Source organism: Centroberyx gerrardi, chromosome 5 (assembly GCF_048128805.1).
Source record: "Centroberyx gerrardi isolate f3 chromosome 5, fCenGer3.hap1.cur.20231027, whole genome shotgun sequence".
NCBI classification, from domain to species: domain Eukaryota; kingdom Metazoa; phylum Chordata; class Actinopteri; order Beryciformes; family Berycidae; genus Centroberyx; species Centroberyx gerrardi.
The window spans coordinates 14,386,326-14,405,000 of NC_136001.1; the positions used below are offsets into that span (position 1 = coordinate 14,386,326).

Sequence of the window (18,675 nt, forward strand, 5' to 3'; positions counted from 1 at the left end):
TAGGTATACACTTGATGCTAATATGTAGGGAAGCCATTCAGTGGTGGAGGGGTTTTTGTGATGCAGTGTGTTTTATATCAAGTCCCCATCCTCAACTATCCTCTCTGACCCTTTGAGAAGACAAGGAGAGGAGGCAGAAGCTCACTTTTTGCTTCCTTCTTTGATCAAGTCCTCTCTCCTTGGCTGCTATATTATTACATACTGTGTAAAAAATCAAGAGGAGTGCACAGTTTTGCCTTTCAGATTGTAGTGACTGAGGTGGTTAAGAAGACCTGATCAGTCTGTAATCCCACATCAACACCCCTACTCTGAGGATGGAGAAACAAGGCCCTGGTCTCCTCTTCAGATCGAGGCCATGATACATGGGCAACATTTTGGGGTAACGGAGATGGGCAGTAGTGCCTGGAGCAGGTGAACAAATTTGTAACAAAAATCAATGTGGATAAAGTAGTGGGTTTTAGGGGAATCATCAAAAATACCGGTGGTGAAAATTGTTGGCAAAACTGCCTCTGCACGTTTCATTTAAAATACTTCCCATGTATCGTGGCGAGTGAGGCTTCCAGGGTGTGATGTTTAAGATCGAGATGTAAGAACTGCTAAAAGTTTCTAGGTGAAACCAGTGAGCCGTCCCACGACTGATGGCTGTCAGGAACATGGAGCAGCTTCTGTGATGTGGACCTCAGGTGAAGATCTATACTGAGCCTGGAGCAGCACTAGGAATGAACCAAACACTAATACAATTGTTTCTTCTTTTTTAAGCAAAAAGAATTTGGTTTATGTAGAAACAAGCAATGTTTTGCAATTGGATATTTCCCTCTCCTTCAAAAGAGTTAAAGCTAAAAAAAAAAAAGAAAGAAATTAAAATATGTATACCCCTCCCATTGCACCCAGAGTCGCCCCCCTTCTGAAAATGTACGCAGATGTTACTGACAGAAAGCAAAGGAAACCTGGGGATAGCTCACAAGGGAGATAGATATAAGTGTTCAGTACATATATATAAAATATAAAATCTGAAATATATTTTATATATATTAAATTGTGTTAGGGTTCAATATCTTTCACTACACAGCATTAAGGTGGTGTGTCCGATTATCTTTTTTTTTTCTTCATTTTTTTTTCAAATCCTATTATATAAACCAGAGGAGAGTTAAAGCAAAACAAATGAATCAACGGACAAACAAATGTGGGGAAAATGGAAACTAAGCAACAGACGTCGGCCTCAGCCCCGATCCACTGCCCCCCCTCACCCCCCCTCACCCCCACCCAGGGGTGAGCGAGCGCGGACGAGGCGGGAGAGGCCGGTCTAGCTGTACAGCGCAGTGAAACATAACTTACATATTAGCTCATTTTTACACGTACAGTCGTGATCAAGGCACAGGGATCTTCTACAAGTTATTTTTTTTTCTTCAATAAAGTTGTACAAAATAATACATTTTACAGTCTGTACAAGAATAATAGTCCAGCAGTAAAATAAAGACAGACATACTGAAAGCCAGGAAGTGGGACTTGGGGGAGGAGAGAGAACAAGACGAAGAGGGGCGTGTGGGGAAGGGGAGGGGGACTGATGAGGGGCCCGGAGTGAGAGAGAGAGTGTGTGTGGGTGTGTGTGTGTGTGTGTGTACTGTGTGTGTGTATGTGTGTGTGTGTTCCCAGGCCAGAATGTTGCGTCCCAACCCTGATAAGATTTTAGTCACATCTTTTACTTCATGCTTTACTCTTTCCTTTTTGCTTCTTTTTCCTTATGCCTCTCCTTTATTTTCCATGTGTTCAATAGTTAATGTTCAGGTTGTCTGATAGCAGTGGGGAAGGAGCAGGGTGGAGGGGGGGGGGGATTTGGGGTGGGGGTGGGGGGGGGGGGGGGGTGAGTGGGTGGGGGGGTGAGTGGGTGGGCGGGGCAAGGTTAAATGGTGCACAAAGGCAGATCGCACACACAGTGTACACCAACACACAACATGGGGTAAAACTAACAAAAACTTAAAAGTTGAATTGTGTTATTACAGGAATATATAATATTTATATTTATATATATACATATTTATATACACACATATATAAATATCTATATATATAGCTTGGATTTTTTGCACTGCATGAAGTTCACCGGTATGCATGAATTTATGCATTGTATGTTTGTTTGTTTTTCCTTTTTCTTTTTTTTTTGTTTTGTTTCGTTTTTTTGCCCTTCCCTCCTCGTTGATTTCTTGAAGAGCAGGTCATGTGAGCAGGTCTTATGTTCGAGTCACGCTCACTTCCACATGCAGCCGTTAGTCAGTCAGTCCGTCCGTCCGTCCCCAGGCGCAAAAAGGCTCACAACCCTCCTCTGTACTGGTTACCTTCCTCCATCCATCTCATCGTGTCCGTCGTTTTCTTCTTCTTCTTTCCTCTGGGTTTGTCTTACATACATTTCTCTCTCTCTCTCTCTCTTTAGAAGTCGCAAAGTAGCCAGAGTGAACTCGGCAAACGCAATGTTTAATTTCGCCTCCGTGAACTGTAAAAGCAGTAGGTCTTGGATTTCAAAAGGGTTTGTGTGTGTGGCGGTGTGTGTGTGTGGCTGTGATATGAGACACTGAAACCTATCTAAGGGTTCTGCATGTCTTTTGGTGCGTGTGTGTGTGTGTGTACCTGCAAGTGTGTGAGTTCATATATGTGTATCTGAGAGAGAGAAAGAGGGCTAAAAGGAGGGACAGCCTGTACTGTGGAAGGGATTCCAGTCTCGACCCTCTTCCCGGGTCAAAGTGTAGCTGAGTACAGCAGTCCTGGCTAATAGTTGTTGAAATTGTTGTTGTTGCCATATCCTTAACTGTGTTTACTTGTTTTTAAAAGTCTTCCCATCAGTTGCACTGTTCTGTTTATAGGCTTCTCCTGAAATCGTGTTACCAGGAGAAGTAGGAATTGTAACGGGGTGGAAGGGAGGGCAGGCGCTCGGTCAGTTGGTTGGTGAAGTTGGGGGAGGTGGAGGGGTGATGGGCTAACTGGTCATGGGGGTAGATAGGTAGGTAGGTAGGTAGGTAGACAGGACGCCGCTGCCCATCACAAGAGCTCGTACTGCCGTAGGTGCATCCTCTGGATGATGTCTCGACAGTCGTTGAAGACACGGCGGATGTTTTCCGTGTCGACGGCGCAGGTGAAGTGGGGGTAACAGTAGTGCCTTCCGTCCCCACTGGCTGTGCTGATCCTCTGGAGGAGACACAGAGGCAAAGACAAGTTAGTGTTGGGACATGTTGAGAATGTTGTTTCTGCCCTGCACTTCCACAGGAATCACTTGGCAATCAGACAGTGTGTCCGGCACGGTGACGTCTTTCTGTGCTGTAGGTGGCGCTCTGTTCTCTGACTGTTCAGCCATGGTGGCTATCGCTGCTCCTGCCAAGCACTAAGCTCTTATTTATTCCAAACAAACCGATGTCGCTGCTTCCAGTAATGTAACACACATCACATCCTGTGCGTCAGAGGATTAACCCTAACCCTAATATTTTTATTCACTTTGTACTACCAGGTGTATTAAAACGACTCTGGTCTCAATCTTTCATTTGTGACATTTAAGTTAATCAAACTCAAGTCAGCTGGTGTTTCAAGTTAGTATCACATTTACAAGGAAATTTACAGGGAAAACGAGTCAGTTGTGGGATACTGGTGATATGTTGTTCCAGAGAACGATGGTGAAACCACTTCCCCACTAAACCAGTTGTATTTGGGCTCTGCAAGGAGGAAACGCTGACAAAACTCAACAGCAAGTTGTCAGGCTGGATCCTTGTTTATCACAACTCGCGATTATCTACACTGACCTGCCAACCAAACAGGTCAAATCATATAAAATGTACTGTAGTCATACCAGAATCTTTTCAAAGCCTTTTTTCTTTGATTAAAACAGGTAAAACAAGTGGCGTGAACGTACCAGAAACTCATCCCGTATGAAGTACTTTGCCCTCGTGACGCGGGGATCTTCCCCTGGCTCTGGTATTGCTGTTGGACAAGAAGAAATCAGGTCACATCGAGTCATTTTTGCGTTATTCCATTATACAGCGTCTACAGCGTCGCCCCTACCACTGAAGAGGCCACATCGACTAGAGGAGCTGCCAGCTGAATAAAAAAAAAAAACGAAGGCTGCACGATTATGGCAAAAATAATAATCTGATAATTTTGCTAAATACTGTGATCACGATTATTAATCACGATTATTTGTCTTGGTTTTGGTAAACAAAATTACTTTATTACACTTTTGCACGTTAACATATTTTCACTTTTTCATGGTTTTAGTAGCAGCAGCTAGAAATTCTCGTTTTCATTTATTATGGTCCTTATTTATAAAATTCAAAAAATAAATAATTTTGCCTTCATTGGTTTGAGGTGCTGCTACAACCCTAAGGCAAACACTACACAGAATCTGTACTTGTTTGTTGTCATCTGGTTTAAGAGCTAAGTATCTCCAAATGACACGCAATGATCCACTTTTAGTAACTAAACCAACGTTTTCAGGAGAAGGATTTTTCTCTCTAACATCGGACCAATCCATTACTTTCCATTTTGCTCATTACCATGTTTTGCCAAAGATGGTCTATGTAAGGTTTCTCTGCCTGCTTCTCCATCGTAACTTTCGTTTTGGTCACATGGGGTACACTGTGCATTCAACGGCTGTGACTGGTCATGCATAATGAAAGCACTTCATATACCACACTGGGACTTTCAGGGGAATTGAAAATATAACAAACACTTCAATATCACCAAATTACATGATTATTAATTGTGGAAACATAAAATTGCGATACACGATTGTCTACGAATAATTGTGCAGCCCTATAAAAGCCTGACTGATATACAATTTGTGGGTCCAATGCTGATAACTGCGGGAGAATTAACATTATCCAACACAATTCATCATTATAACTCATTCCAAACCAAAACTTTCATAACATAGAGATATTCTCAGATTTTGTAAGGAATTATTATTTTAGTCTCAAAGGTCTGGTGTACACTGACTGTGAAAATCTTTAAGAATAACTGCAAGTCATGGTGCCAAAGCCTGTTTTCTTGTGCTGATTTTATCAGTGTAACGTCTCAATGCCCACATACTGTATCTCTGAAAGGCCAATATGGACTGATAATGTCAGTGACCGTTATTACTGGTCGGCCTCTAGCTTCAGTGGAGTCACATAATCTAAATGCTATTAGAGAGGCCTTGCCAATCCTTCCCCCAAAAAAACATTATTGGGTAAACACCAGTCTACATAAACCACTACAAATTTTCACCAAGGTTGCTATATTTTGAATCCACGTTGCTTATCATCTACACTGTGCCATTTGAGTTAGGATATTACAAATAAAGAAATACAAACTGATATGTGTACTACATACTGGATACCCACAGATATCAGCGTCAATCTCTTACCATCATCAGGTGTAGTGTAGCGTGCAAACTCAGGGAAATACTCCTCAATTTTAGATTTCCCTGCCAAAACTTTCTCAGCAAGCAGGTCCTGTTTATTCAGGAAGAGGATTACCGAAATGGTCCGTAGCCACCTGTGGAGGGACATCGAGGAGGAGTTTCAGTTCAGTTCAGATCACTTCTTTATTTTAATCCCAGAGGGCAACTGATTTGCAGGCGGGTATAGAAACAGACAACACATTATATGAAAAAAAAAAAAAAACAAAGCGCCTGATTTTAGGTCAGGACCCAATATGGGTTATAGGCCTATTGCTGGAGAGTCCCCACATGTCTCAAGTGACAATATGTTTTAAAAAGCTGTGGTCAAAAGGCGAGAGACTAAATGACTTAGTTGGGTCCTGGGCTGAAAATATCTAAGAGCTCCTGTTAATTAAAGTCTTCATGTTTTCGTAGGGAGTAACACCAAGTAACACCAGTAACTGACATCTGGGACAAGAGAATTGTCATGAAATAACTTGGTGACCAGTCGGCGCTCTCCTCCCACTAGACATGGACAAACTGACATCTGAGCAGAGTGAGAAGCCATTTTTGAAAAACATTTGATGAGAACATTGTCTAAGTGCTTACTGTTACTTATTCACAACCCCCGCTTTTAGACTTATTGAAGGCGGTCTTCATATGACGTCATATCATGGAGAACCTTTTGTAAATAGCATTAAAATGATAATGTTTAGATGGGCTTCATGACGCTAAGAACAGAAAGGTGTATTTTTAACTCTATGTGAGAAAAAAATCTCCCTTTAAAGGATACCTAACCAAGGAAATAATAAGATTCTATGTGGTTTCACCCTATAAAGACAGTCACGAAAATCACATCTGTGCACAAAAAAAAAAAAAGGTGTTGCTTCAGTTTCAAGAAGCCAAGTCATAAAATGTTCTTTGGAAATGTTCTCTGTGGTACTGAGTTAAACAAGGAAGGAGTATTTTTAGCTTTAAAAATGTGTTAAAAAGAAAAAAAACAATAGAGGTTAAGGGCAAAGAAAGAATTCAGAGATACATGCCCCAGAATTGTGAGGTTTTGGGGAAATTGCGGCAGTAACAGTGTTACTTTTGTTTTGTATGGGTAATCAATACCATGGGCAGATAACCAGAAACATATTTAAAGACCATGGCAATGTGTATGGGGGCTAGAACTGCGTTGCTCAGATGCTGTGTGCTTGTTATGTGGGTGTGCGTGCGTGCTTATCTTTATGTGTGCACCAGAAAATCCACGTGGGTTTGTTGTCAGACAATGAGGCTTAAGTGTCGAAGTGACAGTCATCAATGAAAAAAACAACAAAAAAAAACACATTGTCAAAAAAGCTATAGGACCTCAGAACCGCTGCATGCAAAGCAGAGCAGTCACTGATTAATTTCACAATAATTGGTGCCATCGATGAGGAGTTACTGATGTCAGAGGCTGTGAATATCTGGTGAATAACAGGTGAAGACTGAAGTTGATTCTTACTCCACCAGGGCGTCAATTTCTACACGTCAGAGAAGCAGCTGTTTTGCTAATTTTGCTAGCATATCATTGACTGGACACAGAATGACAGGCTTACCTGCAATGACCATTGTCTTCTCCCACAAATAATCCCACATTTTTTTTGTCTTTCCCACAAAAAATGTGTGATTATTTGAGAATCCAGAAAAATAAAACACTCCGAAATTACAGAAAATGGAAAGAAAGTAATTTGATACATGAATAAAACGGATCTCACTGGGTCCTACAGGGGTTGTGAGAAAATTAGGCTCTTACACCAGTGCCTAAAATGAAATATTTTTCTAAAATGGTTTTGTTTTTGTGCCAGTGTAAACCGGCCTTACTAACTGACCTGTTGTTCCAGATGTTCTTGAAAAGGTTGAGGGCTTCCTGCAGCCTGTTGGTCTGATTGTCTTCTCTGATCACCATATTGTAGCTGCTACTTGCCACCACGAAGATGATAGCTGTCACATCTACGTCACACACAGCCATGCACAAACACACACACACACACACATAATACAACAGGATTAACATAGCAAAGATCCAAACAATTCACAAAACTACCAAAAATGTAACGGATATACTGTATATATGCACCCCTGCTTACCTTGGAATTTAAATAAGCAAATGGACATGCATCTCACTAAAAAATGTCTGGACACAAATAATAGAAATTGATGGAATCAATGATGACTTACGGTGATTCATCAATCAGTAATTCATAAATGCTCCAGAGTTTTATCACTACAACACAGCAGTTTGGGCTAGAAATACTCTACCGTTAAAACACTGGATCCATTTCCGACGCTCATCCCTCTGGCCTCCAACATCAAACATACTGCAAGATAAGGGAAGTAAAAAGTTAGTTTAATACAGTAAAGCAACGTAAAGAGTTAGTATACTCGGTAGTTAGTAATATAACCTACGATTCATTACTATAACAGGGATGCTGGACGGATGAAAAAACACTTCTATAATAAACGGAAGTAGGGCCTGCTAACTCAAATGAAAGAGTTAACTAACATTTTGGGAAAAATCATTACAAGGCCTATTATTCAATATATCCAAAATATAGATGATCCAATTTGTAAAAGTGTGATCAGTTTGTCAACCAGGGACTGCAATTACCTGCTATCCCTTTAAAAAATACCATCATCTGTTTTAACATTGTGCTAGCCTTCATTTTGTAAGACTAGGTGTCACTTTTCTGTATATTGGAGAAGTGAGTGTGCAGGCTCTATTTCTGCTTTTCTTTTAGGCCCAACAATGTCCTGCTCAATGTCCAGCACCTAAAACGAAAAAAAAACTCCATGATAACTCACTGGAAATTGACTTTGTCTATTTGAAATCTCGTCTCGAAGATCCCGGATGTCAGTACTCGGCATCTCAACAGGTCCTGAAAGATGGAGCAGGAACAGGAGGGACGTTAGACAGTAAAAAGGAAGATTTAGGAGAGGAAGTGATGCAAGGTAGAGGGGTGTAAGGAGAGTGCGGAAATAGGAGGACAAGGAGGGATTGAAGAAAAGAACAAGAGATTGTTGTGGTTAGAGGAAGAGAGAGAAGAACGAGGGTGTGTGAGAGAGAGAGAGAGGAGGAGGAGACGGACAGAATGGTGGAGAGGAAGACGATTAGGATACAGCATGCAGTATGAAGTGAGGTGCTTGTTGTCATCAATCAAATGTGATTTACTGGTAAAATTAAATCACTTAACTTTTAGATAATATGTGTATAGACAGAGCATGCTTACACCTGTAACCTCCCCTTAATTTAGATCATAGTTTAAATAACAACAGATGTAATATCAATTAAATAACTGTATCAAATATTACAATGTTTATTACAGAGGACAGATGCAGACAGAGCTATATTAATGGCACAAAGTGCTCTGTGTGTGTGTGTGTGTGTGTGTGTGTGTGTGTGTGTGTGTGTGTGTGTGTGTGTCACTACTGAAAACCTTACCTGATCAGTGGGTGTGTAGTCATTCTGCTTGACCACATCAATCCTGTCTAAGAAGCTGCAAAAAGAGCAGAAAAATAGGTTAGGAACTCCAGCAGCTTCCTTTAAGACAAATAAAAAAGCATAGAATACATCTTGTATGTTAGAAACACGTCCTTTTCCACTGGCCGTTAATTAATTATAAAGATAAAAATAATTTGTCATTCACCGTGGCTTAGATTTACATTTGAGAGAAGAGAATGCCTCCCCCCTCCCATACACACACACACACACACACACACACACACACACACACACACACACTGTAGATCCAACACCAGTCAGAGCAAGAGAAAGATGGAGGAAGGCGGTCGCTGAGCGGCCACCAGAGGGCGTGTGTTTCAATTCACGGTGAGATCAGAGGCAGGCAGTCTGAGTCACCAGCAGCCGTTTGCTCTGTCAGACCGGAGGAGCCTAGTCAATGGAGCTGCTGTAGTAGTACTTGTACACAGGAGGAGAGGTGTGTGTCTGTGTGCATGCGTGTACGTGTATGTGTGTGTGTGTGTGTGTGTGCGTGGTGGAAGTGTGTATGTGTGTGGGCGGGTGTGCAGGCCTACGGTGTGCTCAGATTTGCAAAGCGCCTACCTAGCAGTACCGAATGCACAGAGTTGTTCCAGTGAATCGACCTACATTACCGCTGCTGCGCATGGTGTGTGAATTGTCTTGGTGTTTTCATGATGACTGTATCAGGGCCACTAGCTATAAGTGTCTGTTGCAGCGGGTTGGGACTCAAAATGGGCTCCAGCAGGCCTATGGAAAGTGTAATGATATTTTTACATGAGCTTTGGTCAGGGCAAGAGACTAAATTTCTCATTTGCATCCCAGGTTGAATAGGTTTAAGAGCCTCTGTTATATCGTTTTACAAGAAGTTAACACAATTAGAGAATGTAGGAAAATGACTCATTTGATCATAGTTTCACAGTTATCTGTACCTAGATACAGATAGTCTTGGAATTCTGGACAAAAGCATATCTAGCAATAAAAATATTCTCAGATGTGGGTCCGAGAGACAAAATCTCATCAAATGGAGGTCTGTATGTGTACTAATGTGTACTAAATTAGGGGTCCTTGATATGAAAAAGGTTGAGAATCACTGGTCTAGAGAGTAACACCAACTGACATCTGGGACAGGAGAATTGTCGTGAAATGACTTTGTAAGAGACTAATGATCCTTCTCCATGTGTGGCGGCTGCCCCACTATAGGCCTACATGCCTGGCCCATACAACTGGATAGAGTGGCTTTCCACACACGCACGCACAGAGGTTTACACATCCCAGCTGTCCTTACAGTACTTTCAGATGTATAACGGCCACATGATATAAAAAAAACAACAGGAGGAAAGAGGAGCGGGCTGAACTCGGGCCTTGGGGGGGGGGAACAGGCCACTGCTGCCGCGCTGGGAGGAATTAGGTGAATTATCTGATAGCTACAGCGGCAACTATTAGAAAAAAGGTCCTTCTACCCTGCATCTATCAAGCACTAGCACTGCAGGTTTTCCCGGAACAATTCCTCTGAAGGGTGGAGTAACAGCACACCAGCAGTGGAGGAATCACCTGCAAAATCAGGACTTCGACAGCAGCTATATCTGTACGCAAACTAGCAAGGAAGGAGCCAACAGCCGATGGCAAAATTCACAATACTGCCGCCAACCACGTTCACTATCTTACCAGCCGACTTGATTTTTAGCAGAGAATAGCACTTCATGAATGATGGCTGGTTACCTGCTAAAGAGGCTGTTAAAGCAGACAAACTTACCAGCCACAGCCAAAACTTACCAACATTCGGCTGGTAAGTTTTCGTGCTTAACTGCCGGCCTGCATGTCTGTCTGTTTTGACCGACTGTCTGCCTGTCCTTCCTTACAATCGGAGAGGCAAGACGCTCGCTACTAGCTGCTTCTCGGGGCAAAGGTATGTAAACCCCCTCTGAGATAACTAGGAATGTGGCAGGCAGGGGTGAAATGTGACAGGAGGGCTGCAGGTAACACACTGAGAGGAACAGGGGGCTGGGCCTGCTGAAGCCACTGGACAGACAGGCAGACAGACAGATAGATGGACAGACAGACAGAAAGAGAAAGGTAGAGAGAGGGGGGAAGAAAGAGATCGAGACAGGAAGAAAGACAGAGGGAGAGAGAGTGCATGAGAGTGACAGTAAGAGACTCAAAGAGAGGAGGACAGATTTTGGGCAACAGAGGCAGAGAGACACGTATGTGCAGACATACATATACAAACACACGGAGACGATTAACCAGTCAACCGGTCTGGTGCCATCGCCTCCCTGCAGGGGCCGAGTGGCTCGGCTGTTCCCACACCACAGCTCCTCTGCTCTGGTGGGCCAGCCCAGCACACCCAGAGCCCTCGGCACAAAGCAGTTTAGCCAAGTTGCACTGCGGGGCGGCATGTTACTGCCCCGTCTCTAAAACTTAATTCCCTGCAAGTATGTAACAATATCCTCCATAACATCACCATGCTGAGCTGCCCAATGTACCAAAAATATAAATAAACTGGATGACACAGAAGCACAAAATTTACAGCAACAGCAATGGCTCTAATGATGACGGAGGGAACATGGCTGCCACTGACAGCTGCAAAGGCCAAACTCTTGTTTGTCTGCGGCTCTGGTCTGGTGCGTCGACGCACCCAGTACAAACACACTGCTCAATTTTTAGCAGTTCTCCCTATTAATAGGAGAGGTGCCAATAATAACCATGCCTAGTAAGTTGAACTAAATAATAGTGGCTGCCCCAGTAACAGAGAGGTCTGGGCTGTTATGTATAACCTGGCAGGGTTATTCTGGGGTAGCAGACTGGCTGACTTAAACTCTCAAAATACACACAGGACGCTTGTCTGGTGATTGAAAATAGCCCAGTATTTACAAGAGGTGATAAAGTGTTTTTTTTTACTTTATTTTTAAATGTTGGATAATTTTGCTGTATAGTAGTTTCAACAATTGTGGGGCATTTTATCTAGAAGATAAATTAAAACAGACACATGCACAAATGTGCACACATCCACAAAACCACACACATATATACAAAACCGTACACGAACCCACACATGCACGGTGTGACAGACCTGGCCACACACACACACACACACACACACACACACACAATCCTATGAGTTGTTTGACATAAAATGTTCTGTTACCTAAATAAACTCTCCCTTCAAAGAAAATAGATAGTTTCATATAATCAATCTGGGCCTATTCTAAATTGTGGAAATATAAAATAAAACACATTCAAACACATTCACTTTGAATTCAAAAAATTTATTTAGGCTTCACTTTCCTCAAATTTCCATCTGAAACCATTTCCAAAAACAAGGAAGCTACAAAAACTAGTTTGGCAATTTCTTCTTCACCTCTCTATTTATTGCTGCAATATCTAGGCCTACTTCTTAGAATAGACTGCCCTGAAAATACTTCCACCACTCCTATAAACGGCAACATGTTTCAGCTGTAACCCTTTGCACACTCAAAATCAAAATTGAAAGAAGAAATGCCACACTGAAGCGTTGGCCTGGATCTCAACCACAGCCGTAGCTTGCAAGTTAATCAGAGAGGGTTTTTTTTTTTTGTTTTTTTTCTACGGGAAGAATTCCCCTTCACTCAACGATCTAACCGAGATCTAACATGCTGGAAGGACATAAGAGGCTTCGGTGTCGACGACGGCGCACTGGCCCAACAAAGCCGATAACACTCCCATAATGCATTTATCTTGTTAAAGTGGCAGTATTAGGACAAAGGATTACCCAGATTATGAGATAGTATACATCTTCAGCGCTGCACGGGATTAGGCAGCTCTGAACTAAAGAGCAGTGTTGACTCGGAGGCCAAAGACTGGCCTAAACATTTAAAGATGGATTAAAAAAATATGATGACGTATTAACTTAATTATTTAGACGGAAAACACCATCAACTCATAGAATTAAGATACTCTGGGCCAGATTTAACAACAGTGTTGACTTAGTGGCTAGAGACTGGCAAAAACATTTAAATTCTAAAATCACAAGACATATTAACTTCATTATTAGATATAAAAGCCTCTCTCCTATTTAAAGACAGACAACATTTCACTGTAAATCCAGAAATTAAGGGTAATTGAGTGTAATAACAGACTGAGCAGAATTAGTTTGAAATATTATTTTCTACATGTAAATAACGGCCATGGTGAAGTTGTAAAGCATACACTATTTCTAATTTGCAACTGGTCTCAGTATGATACACACGCACACACACGTAACATCTGGAGGTCTTTGCCCTGCGTCTGAGTGACTCCACTGATCACACACAGACACACACACACACACACACACACACACGCAGACACACACAGAATGAGCTGGCCGACAGGATTACGGCCTTAAATAATGTCCCCAAGCCTGACAAATATTCCACATCTGCCCCAACCCGTTTTTGTCAACCAGGTTTTCTGAAAAGGTTCAACAGGCAATTTATTTTAATGTTTACTTCATGTTTTTCAAAGCATACTGGAATCATCTCAAAAGGCCCGGTTGTTAATAAAGAATATGAGCCTAATATTTCTGTCAAACTGAGAAACCAGTAAAATTGGTTAAGTAGTTCAACATAAGAAAATGACAAGTAAAATGCTTCATGTTATATAAACAATGCTTAACAACTGGTAGCATAAAAGGGTCTTAAATAAAAAGGACCGCACAATATTGAAGATAATCAGGTATCTATATATATATATATATATATATGACACACTATCTAAATAAAAATAGATTACTAAATGTGGGTGCAGAAATAGTCTGCTTTATTTTATATAGTCCTTAACCTTTGACAAAAATGTAACAAAAAATGCTTTACAGAATGAGCAGCTTTTACAAATCCTTTCTTAGCAAAACTTGTGTGGCGTTATACAATATCACTATCGTAAAGTATTCAATCCAAATTGTAAAAGTTGGAAATTCAAAGCAAATTTCAGATATAACTGAAAATCATTGCACACCTGAGAGTTAACACCGACATAAAAACACTTTCATTTCACATTTCAGCATATTGAAGTCAATCTCTGTGCAAAAGAAAACTGAAGTTTCACAAGCCTATGAAACACCAAACCATGTCAGAAAATGATCTTGGCGGTTTCTTAGAGGTGAAAAGATCGTTATGTGGCCCGGCGACTGAAGCAATTCAACGGGCTTATTGCTTCTTTGTGTGTTAACGTTTCACATCGTGAGCCTACCAAACCCAAGCCTTCACCAGCCGATCCTTAATCAAACACACACGCATGCACACACCACATCCAGAGAGCGAGAGAGAGAGAGAGAGAGAGAGAGAGAGAGAGAGGAGGAAAGAAAAGAGAGAGAAGGCTGTGTCTGACATTACAGCGCTGCTCCAAAAATAGCTCCCTGGCGCCCTGGCCTCCAGCTTGGTTGTCATGGCGACAGAACCACAGGCGCTATAAATAGACAATCAGCTCCAAATCTTGTGTGACTGGAGTGGGGCCAGAGAGAGGGAGAGACAGACAGAGAGAGAGAAAGAAAGAAGGAAGGAAAGAAGGAAAGGAGGGAAGAGGGGAACGAAAGAACGATAGAGGAGGGAGGTAGGGAGTGACAGAGAGAGAGAGAGGGAGAGAGCGAGAGAGAGAAATGCAGGGAATGGAGTGGGTCAGGGAGAGGGGGGTGAAAGAATTGCAACAAAGAAAGAGAAACAGAAAGAGAAAAAGAAAGAAAGAAAGAAAGAACGAAAGAAAGAGAAAGAAAGAAAGAAAGAAAGAAAGAAAGAAAAACAAAGAAACAAAGAAAAACAAAGAAACAAAGAAAAAGAAAAAGAAAAGAGATATGTGATATGTGAAGAGATAGGGAAGAGACTGAAAGTGTGGAACGGGAAAGCCAGCCTGTGACAACGGCGGCAGAATTGGGAGCGGCACAGTCGGTGAATACACAGCTTTCTGAAAATCACAATATAGCGAGATTGCAGCAGCGCACGGAGGCAACGTTTCCCCAAGATCCTGAGCTGGTGGCGTTTCAAAATCAGGTAGAAAGACGTTAAAATGAACCTGTCAGGGCAGCGAGGACGGGTCACATTTGCTGCTTGCACACACCTGCGCATTCGCAAGCAAGCAAGTCAAACGATAGTAGGGTTATGTCAGACTGTGTATTGCCCCCACACTCCCCCCCCCCCCCCCCCCCAACACACACTAACACACACCCGAATCCGTTTCTCTTTATCCCCATCCCTCACTCTACCCTCTTTCTCTTTCTCGTTCCCTCCCTCCCTCCCTCCCTCCCTCCTCGCGATGAGTCAGAGACTCAATCCCAGCCATTTTCTGTCCCTGCAGAAACACCACTACACATCAGAGACAGCGAGAGAGAAAGAGAGAGCGAGAGAGAGGGAGAGGGAGAAGGAAAAGGTTCAGGAAGGATGTCGGGGAAGTAAATCAGGGGGACTCCAGCACATGGCGGCACATTATCGCCGGGAGAAGATTTCAAAGAATCGACAGACAATGAAGACGGTGGTGACGTTTCAGCTGGTATCACATCTAGGCAACACGTACACAAACAGACACATATGGGGATATACAGCGCATTCCTTCTCTCTCACTCTCTCTCACTCTCTATCACACACACTCACTTCTCCATTTCCTCTAGACATCTGGTTAGGGAGAGTTCAACCAAATTTATTCCCCGTCATATGAACAGATCAAAACTGGCAAAAGTTGGTTTAAACCTTGAAATAAAACCTGGCATGTGGTACAGGCCTATAGATTACAATCAAGCGAATCCTACAGCCTATTACACTCCGAGTTTTTCAAAGGCTGGGTTGGAACCCAACACTGGGTTCATGGGAAGAGTAAAATGGGTCCCCAAATAACTTTTTTTGGGGGAAAAAAATCAAGCTATCAAAATTTAGGAGCTATGTTATGCCATGCAAATCATGGTAGGCTGAATATAACATTGTAAGCTAGTAGGTTAATACTCTAAAAACAAAAACACTATAAAAGCAACTGACAAGAGGACGCAATACAACAGTACAAGGACATTTGGGCCCTCAGGTGGGACGGAGAACATGATACACATTAAGACAGACGACTGCATACGTGCTCCAACAAAAATACACAATCAATAACAATGAAAAATGTACATAAAAATGCTCAGTAGCAGCACGGGTCTTCTGTAACATTGCGTGGAATGAAGGATGGTTGTGGTGAGTGTCCAATTAGCGGAGGAGTCCTGTGCACCGCGGGGGAAATAATACTAACTTAAAGTGGGTCATGGGTCGTTCTGATGTGTCGCTCTATTCTGACAGATGGGCGGTGCGAGACGCTCCGATTGCATCTACGTAGTATTCTCGTGTAGCTACAGATGTATTTTTTTGCTGCTTTGCTATTGCCTTTCAGAACATTACATTGTTCTGATGAGTTAGTAGTAATAGCAAGCTAGCAAGCGCTAACTAGGCAGCATTAATTGAAGATAAACAGAAATAACTCAATAGCATTACTTCAGAGGTTAGCATCAACCTCATCGATGGCTGCAACCATTCTCCAAGCATTGTTGTTTTTTTCCTGTAGTCTTTCACATAAAAGTTGGAAAGAACTGGGAAGCTCTGACCGGCTGTTATCAACTTCTCACACATGTTGCACTTGCTAGACGGAACTTTTGTACATGAAAAGAAATCACATCGGTAGGTAAACAAGAAAGTGCGGAAATCTGATTGGCTGCTGATGGCTGATGACAGAGAAAAGTTCAGCCGTGGCCAACCTTTCTCAGCCGACAAGCTTGTTGACCGTCCACACACCAGCCGAATTTCGCCACTCGCTCAGCTCTATAGGAAATGAATGGACTTCTGGTGACTTGTTGCTCACAGTGTGAACGCAAAGTTAGTCCTTTAATGTGTGTGTGCGTGTGTGTGGGGGGGGAAGGTGAGGAGGAGGTGCACTGCCTTCAGAAAGTAGCTTGTGAGGTGGCAGGACGTCCCATTGGAGGTGGACTGGTACCATCTCTCAGAGGGTAGAACCTCAAATAGAATAGAATAGAATAGAATAGAATAGAATAGGGCTGAGCACAAAGAGTTGTGCATTTTTAGTGTGTATCCTTATGTTTTATGTTTTACGTTGCACTGCGAGTGCACTAAAATGCATAAAAATGTGCATTGTTTATATTTAATTTTTTTTAATTATTAAGAAATGGAAATATTAAAATCAGCTTTTAACTTTGTCCCCTAAACCATATCAAAAATGCACATAATCATATATCACAATACTAAAAGGATACACTGTATAGTTTGTATCACTTCACTGCAAATTTCAGTCATACACAGTGTACTGCATATAATATCAATATCAACTGGGGGAAGTAGCAAATTTGATCATATCGAAATGTATCATAATTTCATGTTGTGAGACCCTTGACAATACTCAGCAATATAAAATAAAATACAATAAAATAAAATAATATAATGCGGTTGTTGATGTTACAATATTAAAATATAGTATAAAAAGTCTAATAATATATTATTCATTATGATCAGTTGTAGGTCAATTGCATAACTAGAAAAGTTGACAGTTGTTGTAGCAGAACACACAGGCATTTGTGGGCCGAGCCAGAATCATTTATCGTTTAATAATAACATCACTATATAGCCTAAGTGCTATACTATAAGCTACACACCACAGGCTAAAAATGTTATAAACTATAAGCTAAAGGCTATGTACTGTAGGCTAAAAGCAAGTACTTTTTGCAATTTTTTAATTGTTTCCATACTGTTAAATCTATGTTCTTCTGTCTTAACTGCAACATTTCTGGACATCTTCATCATCCCAAGTATCGTTCTACTGTATCTGGTTTTTGATAATAACTATTTACCGCTATATTTAATGAGTGAAAAATCAACATTAGGAGTCAAATATCTACACTTATTCAAATTAAAAACTGAATGGTAGCAATTTTAAGATATAAAATATAGTTCTTAGTAGTTCTATGACTAAACGTTTTTGTTTTTTTTAAACAAAAGCTTCATCGAATTCAGCGTGACTCATGTGTGACTGTATGACTCCTTGCAAAGGAACCATTTCTTTTCAGAATCTCAGGAAGTGATTTACAACCACAGGAGTGTTGCCTAACATTTTAAAGACGAAGTCGGTGAATTACAACACTGTGGTTTCTAAACTGATGAACGAACAGAAAGAAATGACAAACAGGCCTCGGCTTCCCGAGACAAAACAAATCCTTCGCCTCGGCTGCGTTACGGGGGACAGAGTTGCGCTGTTTGGACTTTTTCTACGACTTGCCTACAGTTACAGTGACCTCACCGATGCCGACATGAACACAACACGTCCACATGTAATCAAGGACAAAAACATCCTCGCAAACAAGGCGAGCGACCATATAAGGCGTCAGGAAGCGCTACGTGAAAAAACATCAAAAGGAAAAAACAAAAAAAACACAAGAGGACCATGACGGAGCAGAAAGACAAGTCAGGGGGTCTTCAGCGACTTGCCTCCCATCAGACAGAGACAGCAAAGCATCATCGCCCCGTCAACCTCTTCTTCTCGGTCCTTATCGGAGGAGGTGAAAGCGGGATGGAGGGTAAAAAAAAAAAAGGGGGGTTTGGTGTGCCCTGACATTCCCCGTAATGGTTCAGGGATGACATTTTCATTTAATGCCAACAACCTTCATCAATAATGCTAAAGTTGTCTCTCCCTCTCTCTCTCTCTCTCTCTCTCTCTCACTCTCTCTCTCCCAACACACTCGCTCATTCTTTCTCCTTCTGCAGCTTGCCTGGGTTAAAAATAGCTCTCCCCTCTCTCT

General features: G+C 41.8%; 1 protein-coding gene across 2 annotated transcripts in view; it reads right to left on the minus strand.

The window, feature by feature from the left end:
* Positions 1-739: 739 nt before the first annotated feature.
* Positions 740-18,675, minus strand: part of LOC139915274 (guanine nucleotide-binding protein G(s) subunit alpha-like) — a 35,520-nt gene continuing 17,584 nt past the window's right edge. For both annotated transcript variants that reach the window (XM_071903850.2, XM_071903849.2), the window contains 7 exons: positions 8,865-8,919; positions 8,228-8,301; positions 7,685-7,743; positions 7,255-7,375; positions 5,384-5,514; positions 3,893-3,960; positions 740-3,177 (listed from right to left, as the gene is read on the minus strand). In XM_071903850.2, the coding sequence (XP_071759951.1) occupies positions 3,031-3,177; positions 3,893-3,960; positions 5,384-5,514; positions 7,255-7,375; positions 7,685-7,743; positions 8,228-8,301; positions 8,865-8,919 (655 nt within the window). In that variant the 3' untranslated portion in view covers positions 740-3,030. The remainder of the gene's footprint in view (positions 3,178-3,892; positions 3,961-5,383; positions 5,515-7,254; positions 7,376-7,684; positions 7,744-8,227; positions 8,302-8,864; positions 8,920-18,675) is intronic.